Source organism: Nerophis lumbriciformis, linkage group LG05, assembly GCF_033978685.3.
Source record: "Nerophis lumbriciformis linkage group LG05, RoL_Nlum_v2.1, whole genome shotgun sequence".
NCBI lineage: Eukaryota > Metazoa > Chordata > Actinopteri > Syngnathiformes > Syngnathidae > Nerophis > Nerophis lumbriciformis.
The window spans coordinates 46,528,663-46,549,491 of record NC_084552.2 but is presented as its reverse complement, the minus strand read 5'-3'; the positions used below and the strand labels follow the sequence as shown (position 1 = coordinate 46,549,491).

The window sequence follows — 20,829 nt, the reverse complement described above, 5'->3', positions numbered from 1 at the left end:
CAATCAATCATAAAAACGACAGGCATCAATCTTAAATTAATTTAATCAGTATTATTTACATAACAAAATAATCACCCAACCAAATTGTGGAGAGGATATAGCATGATTAAAAAGAATCACATTAGAAATGTATTCTGACTTTTGGCAAGCTTCCCTTTCAAGCCCCAAATAATATTAATACTCAAAGAGAAAAACAAAAGAAATGCACCCCTAAAACTAAAATTCCCTAAATGACTTACGTAAACAATTGTCAGGGTAAAAGTGTGTAAAACATACATAGCATACAAGCGATCTCTTTTTATATTAGTCAACAAAAATGCTCTAAAAAAGACCCATGGAGCGATTTTACACTACATAAAATAAATGTATTTTACAACTTTAGGTTTTCATTGAGGTAATTACATCATGGTGCTCGTTACAAAAATCAAATAAAAATAGATTCATCTGTACTGTTTCCCACCATGATGCTGGGCTTTTTTAACTAAAGGATGGGACATTAAAGGAAACAATTAAGGTTTTGGTAGAACACTGCTTGTCTTGCCATCACAAGATGTATAAAAACATAAAAGGCTTACAACCTTACCCTGTTTTCTCAAGGTTTAGTGATGGAGGTAGCAGTGCTATTGCAATTACACCTGACATTGACCCAACACAATAACATCTTTCTAGTCCTGATTAGAGGAAATATATCTCTCTCCTAATGTGGAAATAACAGTAGAAAAGGGCACACATATTTAAGTCAGTGTCCACACTTCTCATTAGGAGTTTGGCATTCTGGGACAAGAGGGCGGAGCGCCAGGTACACCTGTTTATCCCTTATGATAGGCCGATGTGTTCAGAAAAAAGCACATCAAAGCCATACCCTGTCTACGACACTGGAAAGAAACACCTATTAAGAACAACAAGGTGTCCCCCAAATGAGTTTTCTATTGGATCTATGTCAAACATGAGCACGTGTGTGCGACATGTGATGGTGATTCCTCCCAAGAATCAAGGCACACATTTGGACAGAAGCTAATCAAACCGCCCTTGTCAAAGTATCAGCTTGCCAACGAGACAATGTGTGAAATGGGGGACATAAATGCATCTTGTAAATAAGGGATACTTTATATATTGAAAGGACAAGACATGAGGAAGCTATTTTGTGATGAGCCTAGACTAGGTGATTTTGTATTCGATTTTTTGGTTCTTTTTCCTCCCTCCGTGAAGAAGCCCTTTTGAGTCATCAACAAATTAACTGGGAGTGAATTACTTTCCCTTACAGTGTCCTTGTCATAAAGAGAAAGGACTTGCATAACATTCCCTACACCGTAAAGGAAATGTCATTGGCTATTGTCAAACTAACTTCATATACTGGCAAATAAACATCAACTTTAAAAGCAGGAAGTGAAGATCATATCCTAATGCAAGGGCCAACGTCTAAACATATTTTAACATCAAAATAAGGCTTTCCTGGACATCCAGGCTCTGCATGAAATTACAAGCACTGATCCAGGGTCAGCACCACTTACAGTAACGTCCTTATTCTATGTTAAGCACCTAAACTCAAAGCTGCATTCAGTAGATTATTTACTGATTAATTGCTATCAGTGCCGTGGCTTGGGAAGTGCAGGAGAACACGACAACCACACAAGTAGCAATTCATGAACACACGAGCGTCCACCCAGCTTGACTCAAAGACATTTAACTTCAGCACGAGGAGACAAGTGCAATATTATTTCATCTCTAGGGAATCTGTACACCATTAGTTGTACGTCTAGTGTGTGATTAGTGTAAGACGGCAGAGCTATCCTAGTGTAGCATCACCAGTGGAGGAAGGGGGGAAATATGTGGGCAATGTATAAAGCTATCTTACAACTGCTAAATTAACTCTGAAAGAAAAAAAAAATTAAAATGGAGAAGTCATTGATTCTAACTTTCTCATTACTCCATTTTGTTAAGACCTGCACACAAACAGTGCATGCCATTTTACGTGCGAGTGCAAGTGAATTGTCACTGAAAGGAGAACTTGAAATTCTGCCATTAGTTTGTTTCCAGCCAAAGTGCATGTCAACTTGTTGGTTGACAAAGTGACGCGCACTTGCCCACACACTTGCATCATGCCCAGTGTATTCAAGCCCTTGGATTCAAAGCCACAAAATATCTTTAAGGCTTCTATGTATGCCGTGTGTGTGTAAAAGTCTTGTGACAAGGCTGCATTGTGACACATTGCATAATCTGCACCCCTGTCACCAAATTGGTTTTAGAATAGTTTGTTACACACCAGTTCATTCCCTGTGTGGACACAAGTGCAAGTATCTCCCTCAGAAGGGAGTGTGTAGGTGTGTGTACTGCTGTGACGTGGGGGAAGAGGACGACGATGATGTGTTGGGGGTGGAGCTGTTAGCCAAGCGGGTAGGGGCAGAGTCTGAGAGCTGCAGCTCCTCCAGCTTCTTGATGTACTCATCTCGGAGGGCTAACAGCTCCAAGTAGCGCTGCTCCACTGGACTCTGCTGCTGGAACAAACGAGCAGTAGTTAAGTCTACTTATGGCGCACGGAGAAGAAGAGGTGGGGAATTATTCACCTGCTGTCGGATGCGCGGGTTCCAGCGGATGTAGTATGTGACCCAAAGCTCAAGGTGGCGCATGCTAGCAACAGGGTAGAGAACCCGACCAGACTCAGGCGTGTAGAAAGGGTTTAAATAAATGTCTGTTTTACTGTTGATCAGAGACCACAAGGACACGCTTTTCAACCTCACCCCCTGTGGAGGAACACAGCGTCACATGATTGACTTAACATGATATAGCTTTGTTTGTCTCCTTCCTCACATTCTGGTCTCGTGCACTCTCACAGTTGTAGAGGAATGTACCAAAGCGGCAGCTGTACAGGTGATCAAGGATTGTCAGCAGGAGGCGCTCATTGAACTCAAAGGCTGTGGGGAACTGAGAAGGAAGTTTTTTAATTAGAAAGTTCAGGCAGTAAAAAACACACCCTACAAACCTGTTTCGTCATCTGCCACACACAATCGATGAACTGGACGAAGATGGGAGACCTGTCCTGGTCGGCGTGGTTCTTGTCACCATGACCTATCCTCTGCAAGCAGACATTTTTTAGACACGTTAGGATTTAGTGTGACAGAATTGAGGAGAACAAATATATTCACAATAAGGCAAAATGTTACCCACTGAAGCAAACTTGTGCCCAAAGCTGATCCATTCTTTCTCAATAAGCACCTGCAAGGATGCAGAAAGAGTTCGAGAACATCATTTTTGTACCGGTATATGTATATAGTGGTTTATGTCGACAACCTGTCAATGTCGATTAACTCATCAAGCCTCGGTCCACCATGTTCTTCTCATGACTGACTAAAGAGTGCATAATTTTAGACAAAAGATGCCACTAACTTGTTTAAAAGGCACATTAAATAAAAAAACTTCCTTCCCTCACAATATTGTTCAATTAATTCCTAACAGAGTTGATCATCTTTTATTTTAGGTGCCACTCTACTCTTCCACTTATGTGCTTGCAACTTACACAAACATGGCTTTACCAATTAGAAAGGCATTCTGAGAGCGCAAATCTCCGCCAGGCTCTATCTCCCAATATTAAAGAATCCTTTAAAAATCCTGAATCCCGACAGTGATTCCGATCACCCCCAAAATGTAATCACTTTGTCCTTATCCCATTTCTGACCTTTCGTGAAAGTTTCACCAAAATCTGCCCATACATTAAGTTGTTGCTAACTAACACACAGATAAACAGAAAGTCAGTCAAGTAACGTAGTAGAAATGATCAGGATCATCCCCAAGATGTAAACACTTATCCCATTTCTTCCCATAACATTTTGAGTTATAATGCACACGAACTGACAAACCCTGGCAATCACATAAATTGTAAAGGTAAAAAAGGTACTGGTAAGAAAAACAGAAAGCACTGTGAGCATAATAACATTTGTAAAATAATATTGGCACTGTCTGTAATTATAATACAGCAAGCTACTTTTACATGGAGCCTGTTGCCCTGAATATGAACATAAGGTACTTCATCTGTTAAATCATCCATCAATCTTCAACCGCTTATCCGGAATCAGGTCGCGGGGACAACAGCTCCAGCAGAGACCCCCAGACTTCCTTCTCCAGAGCAACATTAGCAACTTCCACCTGGGGGATCCCGAAGTGTTCCCAGGCCAGAGAGGAGATGTAATCCCCCCCATCTGGTCCTTGTCCTGCCCCGGGGTCTCCTCCCAGTGGGACGTGCAACGAGGACCTCCCTAGGGAGACGCTTGTGAGGCATCCGCACGAGATGCCTGAACCACCTAAGCTGGCTCCTTTCCAAGCGAAGGAGCAGCGGCTCTACTCAGAGTCTCTCTCGGGTGACTGAACTTCTCACCCTATCTCTAAGGGAGATGCCAGCTACCCTTCTGAGGAAACTCATTTCGGCCGCTTGTATCCACGATCTTATTCTTTCGGTCATGACCCACACTTCATGACCATAGGTGAGAGTAGGAATGTAGATAACTTGGTAGACCGAGAGCTTTGTCTTCTAGCTCAGCTCTTGTTTCGTCACAACAGTGCGGCAGAGAGACTGCAATACTGCTCCAGCTGCTCCGATTTTCCGGCTAATTTCCTTCTCCATCTTTCCCTCACTCGTGAACAAGACCCTGAGATACTTAAACTCCTCCACCTGGGACAGTCTCGTTCTCTACCTGGACTGTACAAACCATCGGTTTCCTGCTGAGAACCATGGCCTCAGATTTGGAAATGCTGATCCTCGTTCCAGCCGCTGAACACTCGGCTGCGAACCGATCCAGTGAGAGTTGAAGGTCACGAACCGATGGTGCCATCAGGACCACATCATCTGCAAACAGCAGTGACGCAACCTTTAACCGCCCGAGACGTATACCCTCTCCGCCATGGTCACGACTCTGCGTAGAAATCCTGTCCATGAAAATCATAAACAGGATAGGTGACAGAGCGCAGCCCTGGCGGAGACCAACCCCCACTGGAATCGGATCCGACCTACATCCAAGCACCTGGACACAACTTTTGCTTTGGTTGTACAGAGATTGGATGGCCCTCAGCAAGGTCCCCTTCACCCAGTACTCCCTCAGCACCTCCCACAGGATCTCCCAGGGGGGACCCGGTCATACGCCTTCTCCTAATCCCCAAAGCACATGTAGACTGGATAGGCATACTCTCAGGCCTCCTCCAGGATACCCGCAAGAGCAAAGAGCTGGTCAGTTGTTCCACGACCAGGACAGAATCCTCATTGCTCTTCTTGAATCTGAGGTTCGACTATCGGCCGGACCCTCCTTTCCAGTACTTTAGTGTAAACTTTCCCAGGGAGGCTGAGTAGTGTGATACCCCTGTAATTAGCACACACCCTCTGGTCCCCCTTTTTCAATAGGGGAACCACCACCCCAGTCGGCCACTCCCTCGGCACTGTCCCAGACTTCCACGCAATGTTGAAAAGGCATATCAACTAAGACAGCCCCTAAACACCCAGAGCCTTCAGCATTTCTGGACAAATTTCGTCAACCCCCGAGCTTTGCTATTGTGGAGTTGTCAACTACCTCAGTGACTTCACTCCAAGAGATCAACGTCAATCCCCCATCATCCACAGGCTCCGCTCCTGTCAGGGAGGGTGTGTCTCATGTAGTTGGGTTCAGGAGTTCCTCAAAGTGCTCTTTCCAACGCCCTACGACTTACTCACTTGAAGTCAGTAGAGTCCCATCCTTGCTGTACACAGCTTGGATGGTTCCCTGCTTCCCCCTCCTGAGGTGCCGTATGGTCTTCCAGAACAGCTTTGGTGCCGCCCGATAATCCTTCTCCATTGATTCCCCGAACTGCTCTCACACACACTGCTTCGCCTCGTCCACAGCCACGACCGCTGCCCTTCGAGCCTGTTGGTGCCTTGCAACTGCCTCCGGAGTCCCCCGGGATAACATACCCCAGTAGGATTCCTTCTTCAGACGGACGGCTTCCCTGACCACTGCTGTACACCAGAGTTACCGCCCCTTGAGGCACCTAAGACCTTCTGGCCATAGCTCGCACCTGCAGCTTTATCAATAGAGGCTTTGAACATTGCCCATTCCTGTTCAATGTCCCCAACCTTCACAGGGATGGCAGAGAAGTCCCGCCGGAGGTGGGAGTTGAAGTCACTCCGGACAGAGGACTCCTCCAAATGTTCCCAGTTCACCCGCACTACACACTTGGGTTTGCCAGGTCTGTCCAGAGGTTTCACCCTCCATCTGACCCAACTCACCACCAGATGGTGATCAGTTGACAGTTCAGTCCCTCTCTTCACCCGAGTGTCCAAAACATACGGCCTCAGATCAGCTGATACGATTACAAAATCGATGATTGATCTTTGGCCTAGGGTGCTCTGGTACCAGGTACACCTATGAGCATCCTTATGCTTGAACATGGTGTTTGTTATCGCAAATGTCCATGACTAGCACAGAAGTCCAATAACAATCCATACTTGGACTGATACTTGGACTGGCGTGATTGGGAGGAACGGTCTACCTGATCTGAACCTGTTAAATCATGCTATTCAATAAATCTTTCAAGTTGAACCCCTGACAAAAAATAAATATTTAAAACAAAAACAACGTTCGGATGTCTCCACATCTCACTTACTAGAAACGTAACAAAGCATTTCTTGATGTTTATTGAAAGACTGACATCTTTTGTTCGAGATTATTTTTATTCGGTGACCAATGGTAATCGCTCACAATGTTCACACATTGTATTGTTCTCCATAGTGTCAAACGTGAAATGTGTCCATTTGTCTTCCCTTTCTTCCAGGCATGGAAATGTTTGCATTGAGTAACTTGTTACAATGGATGGTATTGTATTGGTGATGGTTTATCTAACTTCCCTATCTGACAAAGACAGTAGTTCTGTTTGGATCTCCTCTGTGACTCACTCCAAACCCCTTTCCTAAAAGCAGCTAAAATAAATGTGATTAACTGTTTTCCTAACTTGTCCCCGCATGTCAAGATGAAATCGGACATGATTGGATTTCATTCGTCAACATTTCTGTTTTAATTCAATGACAAATTTGTAATTAAGTTGTCTCGTTTTTATTCAAAGGAAAAAGGTTGCTCCATGCTACGGATGCTGGCTGTGGCTTTGTGTGATGCAGACTGACGGTGCTGCAGTCAGACCGACTGCCGTGGCGGCTAAGAAGTAAGACAAGTTTAAAACAGTTTGTTTTTCTGATTTGGTCATCTAATTCTTCTCCTTTGCACTAACTCCTACAGTTCCGGTGGTTGGCTACAGAAGCTTGTAACTCAAATTATGCTTGCAATTTCAAGCATCGCAAAAAGCTGAGAGACAACTCATTTTAAAATACTCATAAATTGGGGTACTCGTAAACTAAGGTGCCACTGTACAATGACAATTATTAGTCAACGAAATGTATACTTGAAGGAACAAATGTAAACGGACCTGTAATCCTTTGAGAGTGCGGTAGTGACTGTCCAGCATGAGCATGGCCAAAGACGTGAGCTGAGCAGTCCTGTCCCAGCCGTCGCTGCAGTGAACCACCACAGAGTTCCCACTGGACACTTTGTCTGCTACTTGGATGGCTCCTGACAACACCAACTACACACACAGGCACGCACACACATACACAGTATCATGCTAAGGACCGCACAGCTTCCTTTAAATGATAGGGACGATTAGCGATTAGCCTGTGTGCTTACCTTGACATGTTCAAGCCAGTGTGTGGACTCTAGACTGGACAGCCAATGAGATTCTTCTACATTGGGATACACTATGTCTTTAAGTTTCTTCAGGGACTCCCGCATGACGTGGATGTTCTGGATGTCGAGGAATATGAGCTCTGCGTTCTGGTACTCATCGCCTTCATAGCCACCCCCTGTGGCCTGCATTTAAATTTTGGGTTAAAAAAGGAGACATTTCCTGCATCATTTATTTATGTATTTAACCAATGGACAACCTTGTTGGCCACAGCGTTGACGTTGGGGCGAGCGTCGTAGATGGTAAGCTTGGTGGTGTCGTTAGCTTCCCTAATCAGGTCCAGATAGCGCTCATCATCCTTGTTCCTTTTACCAGACATGCCAACCAGAGGCTGGCTGCAGCGCGCGATCACAGCCTGATTCTCTCTGTGGATCCACGACAGCACCTGTGGTGATGGGAAGAAATGAATAACAGGTGCAGAAAGACTCCAAGTTCAAATGTGTCATGATGCACTTACTGGTATGCGTGCCTTAGACCTGAAGGAGGCCACTCTTCTCAGGTCCTCCTCTTTACATTTAAAGGGCACAGCCAACACAGTGGGGTAGGTGTCACACACTTCATAGCTTTTATTGATGAAAGTAATGCGCCACTTGTTATTAGGTAAGCCCTGAAACCGAAAACCACACATTAGCTCCTTATTTGTCTTTTACCCCCCAGCACAATAAGTAACATCACCTCCCTTACCTGCCGTCTGAACTCTTCTACGGGCTTGTAGATATTCCAGCCGTTCTCCTCGTACTTCTCCTGAGTCACGTACGCAAACAGAGGCTGGATAGATTAGGGGAAAGAAACAGGGCTTTAAAGTTGCAGGCTAATTTCAGGACATTTTAAAGGGCACCTATGTTGATTCTAATGTAAATTTAACCCACATAGGTACATCCACCCCATTGTGCCCAACAGTAGAAAAAGACTGCAAAACAGTGTTCAGAGGCATCCAAAACTTTGTGCAAGTTCACACTCAAATTGCTTAAACCTTATGATTGAACGCTTTGGCCTTGTTTATCACAAGTATCCAATATTGTAACAATATGTGTAAGTCAGAAATGAGGAAAATTATCATAGGCCCCCTTTAAAATCAATACGTGTCGTTCTGTCACATGATTTGGCTAGTAAATCTGTCATACAGCTAGTAGATGGAGCTAGATGTTTACCAGGCCATGGGAGACAGGGAAGGCGTGCTTGAAGAGGAGCTCAAAGATGTCTCTTCTGCTATGACCTTCCTGCTTGAGGGCAAACCTCAGATTCCTCATGTCCTGGTAGCACATAAAGATGACAGCAAAGGGATATGAGAGGCAATAATACAGCTCAGAAAACAAGTTGGAAAAAAATACCTTGCAGGTGATGTCCAGGCCATACGAGTTCTCTCCTCTACTCGACGCCCCGCCCATTTTCTCTACTCGACTGATGGTACCCAGAGGAACATCCAGTGTCACTGCCACATCCTGGAAATCACAGGCAAACTGAATAAACTTCAAAATGTGAATAATACACTCTACACTATCATTATGCACTTAGTTGAGCAGATGTTGCTTATGTGATCTCGTAACACACAAAGAGCGCAGCAATCTGCGCCTGACACGGCACACTTCCTCTTATCTGGCTTAACTGCTGTGCGATCACTCCTTATTTATGTTATTACTGATAACTGACACAATTCTTATTATAAATAAAATACAAAGAAACAAAATCATCCTGAAGTCAAACCCATGGTACTCTTGCTCACTCATTCATGTGTGTGAAAGACATGACATTTAATTGATACGAACACTCTTTTAATTTATAAGCAATAATTAATCAATAAAAACAAATAAATTCCTGTTCCTCAAAACCGATAAGTTGTATATATCCTTCATGTTTTATTTAACTGCAGTTTGTGAACACTAGCAGGTAAGAAAGGCTTACACAAAGGTGGATTTGACAAACTGTACCTGCAGATTTTGCCTAATCAAACATGATATCCCTACTATGGTAGAGCTAACATCACAGATCCATAAATCAGTAAAGAACGTATGTCCATATTTCCATCTATCAGTTAATGCAGGAGTGTGGCAAACATGTCGTAGCAAACAAACAACCAAAAAATTGCGGCGACTTGGAATTACAGTGTCTCGGGTGGTTTGTGGACTGACAGTGTTAACTTTACGGACGCAGTGGCGGTAGTAACGGCCTTTTTATGCAGGTGGTGTTGGAAGAGCAGGCGTCTTTATGGGCTTTTGGGGCACCGTCGTGGTGCTGCTGGTGTTTAGGAAGGCTGTTGAGGTTTGATGTATTGAAACCTGTTTTTTAAATCCCTCCTTGTGGAATGTTTGCTGGGCATTTTGTGCAGGTGGCAAGCGAGATGTCGTTCTCTAAAGGAGTCCCGCACATGTTTTTTACACTCTGATGTCTGGTGAGCCGAGGGCAAGTTTACAACCTCGGCTACCGAGGTAGAAGAGCTTGATTTGTCTACCCTAACCCACCTACAGCACAGTATGGGTAATTTTGCCTCAGAGCGTTTTTGAAATTTTTTAAATAGGTTATTGTAGCTATTTTCTTATGTTATCGGATTGACGCCATAACTCCTAATATCGGCCTGAGCATTCCTATCAGTAATTCGTAAGTAATAAGTCATGAATGACATTCGGCACCTTTCATAGTGGACAAGATCATAATGACTCAAAATAAGCCCGCCATGTCATTGAAATTGTAGTCGAAACGGAAGTGATGGGACAAGCAATCCGTGTGAGACTGTGAGGGCAGACCAGCAGAGGGCCAGCCGAGGTAAGGAGAAACACGCCCAAATCCAGTACAGTATGAATTGCCTTGGACGAGTATGTCCTAAAAATAAGAAGCATGTCTCACGTGACACCCAGTGCATCAATATAAACTTACAGAATCTGAACTCCTAAAGTAGAGTCTGTAGTTTGTGATCAACACTTTGCCTTTGATTGCACCGCTGAACGGACAGATGTAGATGATATCCTTGTCTGCAAATTAAAAAAAGGAGAAATATTTGCAACGGGGGGGGAAAACCAATTAATTGTGAACAGAGTGGGACCTCACCTGTGATTCTCTCCTCTCCTGGCAGCAGGGTGACATCAGCTAACAACTCCATCTTCAGAGACTCTCTGGAAGTCTACAACAAAACAAACACACTTATTGAAGATGTGAGATTCCTGTAAATCTCTACTTTTAACATGAGTCAAACAAGGTCACACTTACACTGGAGATGTGAGTGTCCAAGGCATTGGAATTATACACAGAGATTGGTGAGGCCATCGCTCAGGGAGGGGAGGGGGACTTCCACAGGCTGAAGGCAACAACATAAAGTGTGTTAATGCTATATACGGGACATATTGTACATTTAATACTAAAGTGCACTAAAATGATAAGGAAATCACAGGTTTACAAAATGAGACTTAAATGGCCTTATGAAAATACTGCCAAGATGGCAGCTTTCATAGTATAAAAGGTACAAAAATAGAAGGTGACATCACTCCTCCGACTTTTATGAGACACATGAGAGGCAGCTGAACAACAGTGCTGGATCATCTGCCCAAGTATATGTGGATGTCATACATAACACCGTATATATGCCATTGTAGTCTAAATTAAGAAGAAAGTTTGCATGTCTCCCCTCAATTAATAGGAAAAGGGCCAGCACACCTCACTTTTTACCCTCAAGACCCGTTGGTGATAAAATACTGTAATCTATTACGTAGGTCAAAATAAACTGAGATCCCTGTCAAATGCACAACCAGGACAGTAGGTGTGTCCAAACTTTCCCCTCGTAAGAGCCGCATACATAAAAAGTTGGGGACACTTGGTTATTCTTATGATTAAACTCATTCAATGTGGCACCAGATATGCCAAGAAATTGCTTATTGTGGCAACTAAACCGCCTTTTTGAGAGCTTTAACATACTCAAAAACTTACCAAATCACGTTAGCGTATGTATTTTCAACTTCAAATGTAACAAAAACAAACTTAAAATGTTGAGGTCCCTCCTTACTTACAATAAGAAAGAAAAGAAAAAGGCATACTAATTATTTGTCATCTTCTGAAGTAAGCAACAGTGAGTAACGGTAAGTATCACGCATGTCATGCATGGCGATGGTCTGAGTGTAAGTTTTGTGCGACTGTTGAAGCACATTTTGTGTATATACGCACAGAAATAAAGAGATAGGTAGTTATTCATTTATGCAAAATGAAAAAACAAATCCTAATAACACCACTATGATTGCAGCTGCTACCTCAGTATTATTAAGTTTACGCACAAAACATGGCAATCAAAATATTTCTGTCAGACCATGATGTAGCAACTTCTACTCAAAAACATACTCATATTTGCTTGATCTCAAATGATTTGCAGTCAGAAATCAAACAAGAGTAAATGGGCGAAAATCATCAAAGAGCACATACTGATTAGGTTTTGCGCCTTTGCAGACCTTGTTTATTTGTATCTGTGGAATATGCTCTGGGCCAAATTATCGCCAATTACCTGCCAACCTTGAGGAAATTGTGTAAGTTGTAACACTGATTACTTTCAGCACATCAGTCACTTCTATAATTAAGGTTAATCCAAAATCAAAACGCCATGAACAGGGTTTGAAGCAGAGGAGCGAGCTGACTCGTATGCACAAAAACGTGCCATACACCCTTTTTCATGGCAAAGTTGAGATGTATTAAGAGTAAACTGAATGTGGAAATGTGCGGTGCCTTACGCAAACTTCATGCTTCACTTACGCATTTCTACATGCTGTGTATACTTTCGCAACACACAGAGTTGGTAATTCGGGCGTTGCCATCATTTGATTTCAACAAGGTAAAAGATTGAGGCATGGACTCAAAATTCATTTAATGTTTCATATTCATATTTGGGAGGAGTCAGATGTATATAAATGTATCTAGGGAATCATTTTGCCAGCTATTGCTGTCAGAATGTGTTCTTCTAACTCCAGCACAGCTCGGCCAGTCGGTCAGAAAGTTGCAGCCGCTGGAAAGTGTAAAGTAAGTAGCTTTCCTCTGTTGTAATAATAAATTGAGTACTCAAATAAGAGTTAAAGTCTTTCATATCCTTTTTGATATGCAGGCATGTTTAAATGTAAAAGATTTGTAACTAAATATTCCATAATCTTCACGTAAAACTGTAATCTGGCTGTGAGCAGGCTACTCTATAAACACATTTTGTTGTCAGTTACAAAAATATTTTTACACACAATTGCTCCCACCTCTTCTGAAGTTTTACTTATCAATACAGCAACTATCCTTTAAACGGGATGAGCACTACTTTATCTCTGGTCTCACCCGCCTCCATATTCTTCCCGATGTAGTAACACTTACCGTATTTCCTTGAAATGCCGCCGGGTATATAGTATGCGCCTGCCTAGAATTACCGCCGGGTCAAACTCGTTTCGCAAAATAATTAGCGCATGCTTAGCATTACCGCCTGGTCAGAATTACCGCCGGGTCAAACTCGTTTCGCAAAATATTATTTTTATTAGCGCATGTCTAGAATTACCGCCGGGTCAAACTCGTTTCGCAAAATAATTAGCATATGCCTACAATTTCCGCCGGGTCAAACTCGTCACGTCACGAGTGACACTTCACCTGTCATCATTTTCAAAATGGAGGAGGCTGATTTCAATAATTTAAAATCGGATAAAGGGAAGAAGATAAAGAGCTATTCAGTAGGATTTAAAAGGCCTATTGAAATGTGATTTTCTTATTTAAACGGGGATAGCAGGTCCATTCTATGTGTCATACTTGATCATTTCGCGATATTGCCATATTTTTGCTGAAAGGATTTAGTAGAGAACATCGACGATAAAGTTCGCAACTTTTGGTCGCTGATAAAAAAGCCTTGCCTGTACCGGAAGTAGCAGATGAATAGCGTGACGTCACAGGTTGTGGAGTTCCTCACATATGCACATTGTTTACAATCATGGCCACCAGCAGCGAGAGCGATTCGGACCGAGAAAGCGACGATTTCCCCATTAATTTGAGCGAGGATGAAAGATTTGTGGATGAGGAAAGTGAGAGTGAAGGACTAGAGGGCAGTGGGAGCGATTCAGATAGGGAAGATGCTGTGAGAGGCGGGTGGGACCAGATATTCAGCTGGGAATGACTAAAACAGTAAATAAACACAAGACATATATATAAATGATAAATGATAAATGGGTTGTACTTGTATAGCGCTTTTCTACCTTCAAGGTACTCAAAGCGCTTTGACACTACTTCCACATTTACCCATTCACACACACATTCACACACTGATGGAGGGAGCTGCCATGCAAGGCGCTAACCAGCACCCATCAGGAGCAAGGGTGAAGTGTCTTGCTGAGGACACAACGGACATGACGAGGTTGGTACTAGGTGGGGATTGAACCAGGGACCCTCGGGTCGCGCACGGCCACTCTTCCACTGCGCCACGCCGTCCATATACTCTATTAGCCACAACACAACCAGGCTTATATTTAATATGCCACAAATTAATACCGCATAACAAACACCTCCCCCCTCCCGTCCATATAAAACGCCAATACAACTCAAACACCTGCACAACAGACTCAATCCCACAGCCCAAAGTACCGTTCACCTCCCCAAAGTTCATACAGCACATATATTTCCCCAAAGTCCCCAAAGTTACGTACGTGACATGCACATAGTGGCACGCAAGTATGGGCAAGCGATCAAATGTTTGGAAGCCGCAGCTGCATGCGTACTCACAGTACCGTGTCTGCGTATCCAACTCAAAGTCCTCCTGGTATGAGTCTCTGTTGTCCCAGTTCTCCACAGGCCAATGGTAAAGCTTGACTGTCATCTTCCGGGAATGTAAACAATGAAACACCGACTGACGTCATCATACCGAGACGTTTTCAGCAGGACATTTCGCGCGAAATTTAAAATTGCACTTTAGTAAGCTAACCCGGCCGTATTGGCATGTGTTGCAATGTTAAGATTTCATCGTTGATCTATCAGACTGCGTGGTCGGTAGTAGTGGGTTTCAGTAGGCATTTAAGGTCCAAGCTATTGAATATGCTAAAAAGAACAGCAAGCAGCTATGTTTTATTAATATACCGTAGCTGCGTGTGTCAAATATGAGTCATTAAATGACTCCCGCCTCCTGGTGGTAGAGGGCGCTAGTGATCCTTCTTGTGACTACTCGGCTGCAGAAGAAGTGACAACAAGCAGCCACAGTTAGCAGCGATCGCTTATTTTTTCCTCTCGCTTGCACTGTTAACATGGAGGATTACATATCTAAAATAAAACAGTTTTCTAAACTGGACTTTCAATTGAAGCAGGAGGTAATAATTAAAGGAAGATCTCCATCGAGACAGAGAGACTTTTAAAACTAAAGAAAGATAAGGAAGACTTCTATAAACAAGTTATCGATGCTTTTGTTCAGAAGGAGCTGCGCATGGACTTCATTTATAAGTAAAGGTAAGACCATAACAACGTTATTTTTTATTAAATGTGCTTTTCATTAGGGATGTCCCGATCCGATATTTGGATCGGATCGGCTGCCGATATTTGCCAAAAATTGCGTATCGGCAAGGCATGGGAAAATGCCGATCCAGATCCAGTTAAAAAAAAAACTCCGGTCCGTGTTTTCCAACGCACCTATTTAAATAATACATTCCACTTTTCTGCTGCTCCGTAATTTCCGTTCCGCATTTTCCAGCACACCTTCAACACATCCACAATTCTCACGCAGTTGCTTTTAGCTGCTGGCATTACACGACAGGCTCTTCTCACTCTTTCCTGTGTCTCCCTCTCACAGACAGCGAGCGCACCTTCTTACACATGTCACATACTGTCACGTCATACGTCACATACTGTCACGTCATACGTCACATACGTATACATCACATACGTATACGCCCTCTCCCAGCAGAGAGCGAGGTAGCGGCATGGCTAACGTTAGCTGTGATGCTAGCGCAGCCGCTAAGGTGCGCGCCTGCTCAAACGTCCTCTGCGCACGGCAAATCTATGCCACGCACAAAATCAAATAAAAAAATAAGCGCATAACAATTTTCGACACACGGACACGACAGAGACAACAGTTTTCGTCATCATTGTTCAAATATTGTGACGTCTGTCGAGACGCTTATCTCAAATGGGTGCATTTCTACCCTATATTTTAACTTTAGATTTATTCTCATATCAAACTCTTTTGGCTGTCTTTTTGACACTTACATCCGGCGCCCCCCTCCACACCCTGGATTATAAATAATGTAAATAATTCAATGTGATTATCTTGTTTGATGACTGTATTATGATGATAGTATATATCTGTATCATGAATCAATTTAAGTGGACCCCGACTTAAACAAGTTGAAAAACTTATTGGGGTGTTACCATTTAGTGGTCAATTGTACGGAATATGTACTTCACTGTGCAACCTACTAATAAAAGTCTCAATCAATCAATCAAAACACATAGAATCATCAAACTGCTGTGATTATATGCATCAAGTGTTCATTCAAGGCTAAGGCAAAATATCGAGATATATATTGTGTATCGCAATATGGCCTTAAAATATCGCAATATTAAAAAAAGGCCATATCGCCCAGCCCTAGTTCAATGATGCCATTTCTGTTTGTCATGTATAATTTTGTCTATTTTGTGTTTATCCTTGAATAAACAGGTCAGTTTCTTGTTACCAACCATTGTGTATTATTCAAACTCCCCTAATTCAGCTGGCTAGTTGTTATCAAGAGTACTAAAACCCTTTTCAACATGATTCTGACAACTAAGTAGGCTAAATAACTTTAAACTTTAATACATGCTCGGATAGGCCAGTATCGTTCAGTATCGGTATCGGTATCGGATCGGAAATGCAAAAACAATATCGGTATCGGATCGGAAGTGCAAAAACCTGGATCGGGACATCCCTACTTTTCATGATGGTATACTTACATCACACTCAAATTTATAAGCGCAGGCCTAAATTTACCGCATGCCTTTGGTAAGCGCCAGAGTGAGAAGAGGTTTTAAAATAATTAGCGCATGCTTATATTTACCGCATGCCTTTGGTAAGCGCCGGAGTGAGAAGAGGTTTTAAATTAATTACCGCCCGGGCGCTAATTCAAGGAAATTCAGTATTTCTTATTTGTTCCTGTGTGCGGTTGTGTGACTCTACAGCATTGACAGGCTCACACACTTTATCCCACTGAAGCCCCTTTCATTAGCTGGAAACGCCAGAAACAAGCAGCTCCTACTCCTTGGCAGTGAATTCTGATTGGGCAGAGGATCTCAGGCACATGGTTAATTTCAATATGATTTGCGTATTTAAATCGGAGCGTGGCCAGGGACTGGCCAGCTGCAGACCAAAATGTGGTCTCATTTCTACATTGATTGAAATGTAAAAAAGAAATGTGCTTGGATTAATGAGTGCTCACCCTTTATTACATCTCAAATGGTTTGTGCGTGCAACGTTTTTTGGATTTGAGCGTACACCATTTTTTAGTAGGAAATCCACAAAAATACATGACGCCCTGGAGAGCAGCGAAGCATGCAAGCAGATTCAAGGCGTCAAAAGGTGTGCATTGTAGGTGGGAAAAACGACAAGTTCTCTGATGCATCATGATGACAACGTGGGCAATTCATGAATCGGTGCACAAATGTCCAAATAACGATTATTTGCGTAGGCTAAATAAAGTGATAGAGGCGGTAAGGGATCTAAAATTCAGCATTCATGTTCTCTAAAAGTTAGTTCTAGGTTTAGTTTTGACTAACTATGGGAGAACCATTAGCCAACATTCTTTTATATTTTTATGTTATGTGTCAGCTAAGTTAGTGCGGACACACACGGAGGAGGAAGAAGACAAGCTATGGTAACCGCGGTGCTAAGGTAGCTTGAATGTGAAGAGGTGAAACAAAGAATACTTTTTACACTTCAACAGAAGGCAAAAGGAACCACACATTATAGGAAAGAGTTCCCAGCTAAGAAGAGGAAATTATCGAGTAGATTAATTAATAAGTCAGGGGTGACAATAGTAATCAGAGTGCGGCCGCCGGCCTGCATCACTTTTAGCCATAGATTTGATTGAGGAGATAAACGATACATGTCGCAAGTTTATGGCGACTAAAGCCAAAGTGTCTGAACAGTCTGTGGTTTTAAAATCACAAAAATTAAATCAAGAATGCCTCATGCTCGCCAATTAAGGACGTTTTCTTATTTTGTCACTTAACAGGCTAATACAGTTCTCATGTATCTCGTCTTCTATATGTATAAATACAGTGCATTCGGAAAGTATTCACTTTTTCCACATTTTTTATGTTACAGCCTTCTTCTTCTAAAATGGAACAAATCTATATTTGTCCTCCAAATACTACAAACATATTGAGAATGTGACAATGTTTTTATTTATTTCTACTTTTCCGCATTTATTTAAAAAACTAAGACATCACATGTACGTAAGTATTCAAAGCCTTTGCTCAATATGATGATGCACCTTTGGCAGCAATTACAGCCTCAAGTCTTTTTGAATACGATGCCACACAATCTTGGCACACCTATCTTTGGACAGTTTCGCCCATTCCTCTTTGCAGCACCTCTGAAGCTCAATCAGGTTGGGTGAGAAGCATTGATTTTCACCCAGGATGTCAAAAATGCGTTTATGTTGCAGGTCTACAAATAGCACCGAGGCTGCACTTTGGACAGCCCTTCCTTACAGTGGTGTGCCGTCAGGGCCAGCAAGGCCTTCTCTGCTGGCCTAACATAACCAGAAATCATGATCATAATTAAAGATAAAAGTAATTTTTTTTTTTACTTTCCCTAAATATCTAAATGTATTCATACTCTCTTCATGTCATATTATGCTCCTTCCAGTACTGTTGTTTTTAGGTTATAGAGTTTTTATCCAATCAGAATTTAGCTAGCTAATGTTGCCATGCTGTATGAAATCTACCCGAGGCCTTCAGAATCAAAAATGCAAGCCTCTATGCACTGTAAGTGAACGGGAACATACAGTTGATAGATAATTGTGATAGCCAATCAGATCACAAGTTGCCAGTAAGGCCTTCTAGCTGGCCTCACGTTGAACGTGACATTTACGCGTCCTGTGATTGGATACTCAGATCAGTGCTATGCAGATCAGCAGAGCCACACCCAGGACCGTTAGCGGATGAATTTAAATTAAATGTATCCGCTAACGGGCTACCTGGTAGCCTGACGTTAACGTGATTGTGATTGGATACTCACTTGACACTCCCAAGTGAGTATCCAATCAGAAGTTGCACTTTACTAAATCAGGAAGTGTTGCACCGGAGCGAAGACATAGCAGAGAAACCCACAAAGAAGGAGAGCAAAGCGTTGATTAGGTTGCAGATATATATTTGCAAGGCCATTTTCAAGAAGGATATTTAAAGAGAAACTACATCTTGTGAGATGAGGTTTGCCAGCCCAGGAAGCTAGCTAAGCTATCCCGGCGATGAAATGGTGAAATGCCCGCCACTTCCACTCGAATCAACCGACTTCGAGCTTTACCACTGGCTTATACGGCGTTGAATGGGTGATACAAATTGTGAGTTCAAATATTTTATTTCCGTCAAGTTTAATATGTTTGTTTTTTTTACAATTATTGTTATTTTGACAGTACCACATACGATATGTTTTAATTGCTGATGCGGGTTTGATTTTCAAATGCGCCAGAAAATAGGCTGTTTTGTACACTGTCGAGGTGTTTCAATACTCAGTAGTGCGTAAATGTGTTCCTGTATAGTATTTCTCCAGTAATGGTCACGTGGTGACATAAATGATGGTATTTTGAGAGGTAATCATCGAAGTCTGACAACACTGAAAGCCTAGGTGGGAAACGCACGGCCCGCCACTGCCTCCTTATAAAAATTAAGCTCAAGGATAATATCCCGAAAACATGCATTTTGCTGCTTGCACACAAAAACAAACACTACTTGGAAGTAATAATATGCTGTTTTTTTTAACCTTTCAATTATACTACATGTGGCTGTCATACACGACTGTTTTGGATGCAGGTGTACCTAACAGAGTAGCAGGTTAAGTCCGATACATTAACACCAGCAGTCATCACCGATATGTAATAATAAATCAATCAAAGTCAATAATGTGAATGTTCACACGTTCGTTAATCTTGAAGTTGTGAGCCGATGATTTAAAACATTTAATATTCTCAAGTGATCAGCAAGCACATGTATGGTAAAGTAAAAAGTAGAATATACACTGAAAATGAGCTCATTTCTATGAAAAGGCCGTGGTGTTGGTGAAGCACAGAGGCTAGTATTTGTACAAAAGGCAGCACTTTGTAGCTGTCACAAGTGGCAGCAGAGTACATTATTATTCGTGGAAACAACATTAAACACACCCAGCGTGAATAGCGACAAAACACAGCTTTAAAAGCCTGATGTCAACTTTTCCAACTTGTCCATTCCAGGAGGCACAGCTGAGGACTTCCACCAGGAAACAGTGGAGGCCTCGGTCCTCAGACAGCGTCTTCCCACCAAAATGCTCGCCATATTTTACTACACAGCGCACCCGAAGGGTAGACAAAGTCCTCCGAGGAACACCCGACGCAAACTTAGTGAGTCTTGTGGCGGCCAAATGTCTTAACTTACCCGCAAAGTGCGATTCTCCCGTGTGTAAATGTCGACCCGTTTCCCTCAAGCCACAGCAGGAACTTACCCTACGTCATGTGCCGGCCTGTCATGGCGGCCATTGGCTGCTTGTCAAATTGGAGCTCGCAGAGGATGCTGGGAAGCGGAGTTCGATGAGTATTCCTTTCATTCGTTTCTATACAATTATAAAATAAATGATTCTAGTGTTAAAACTCAAATTATGTAATATTTGTGCATGTATGTATACACTGTATTCAGCCCCATTTACATGTTCACTCCTTGTTTCATTGCAGCCATTTGCTCAAATAAAAAAGTTTTTTTAATTTATTTTTTTAAAGTAGAATTTTTTAGCAAATTTATTAAAAATATAAAACTCAAAAAACGCATGTGCATAAGTATTCGGCATTATCCCAATACGTTGTTGATGCACCTTTGGCAGCAATTACAGCCTCAAGTTGCCAACTCATGGCAGGGCCAACACAGCTAGAAAGAGAACATTCACAC

General features: G+C 42.5%; 1 protein-coding gene across 3 annotated transcripts; it reads right to left on the bottom strand.

Moving 5' to 3' along the window:
* Positions 1-24: 24 nt before the first annotated feature.
* mtm1 (myotubularin 1) lies at positions 25-20,465 on the bottom strand. 3 transcript variants are annotated; one of them, XM_061959390.2, is made up of 16 exons: positions 20,393-20,465; positions 10,951-11,038; positions 10,792-10,864; positions 10,621-10,715; positions 9,081-9,191; positions 8,901-9,002; positions 8,434-8,517; positions 8,207-8,356; positions 7,949-8,134; positions 7,692-7,874; positions 7,435-7,590; positions 3,166-3,213; positions 2,981-3,073; positions 2,809-2,922; positions 2,565-2,741; positions 25-2,495 (listed from the first exon to the last, which is right to left on the bottom strand). In XM_061959390.2, exons 2-16 carry the CDS (start codon positions 11,005-11,007, stop codon positions 2,304-2,306), a joined length of 1,821 nt encoding a protein of 606 aa, XP_061815374.1. In that variant the 5' UTR covers positions 11,008-11,038; positions 20,393-20,465; the 3' UTR covers positions 25-2,303. The 3 variants fall into 3 exon arrangements, with proteins under 3 accessions (XP_061815374.1, XP_061815373.1, XP_061815375.1); XM_061959389.2 differs by having other exon boundaries at positions 20,326-20,418; XM_061959391.2 differs by having other exon boundaries at positions 25-2,492; positions 20,326-20,418.
* Positions 20,466-20,829: the final 364 nt, after the last annotated feature.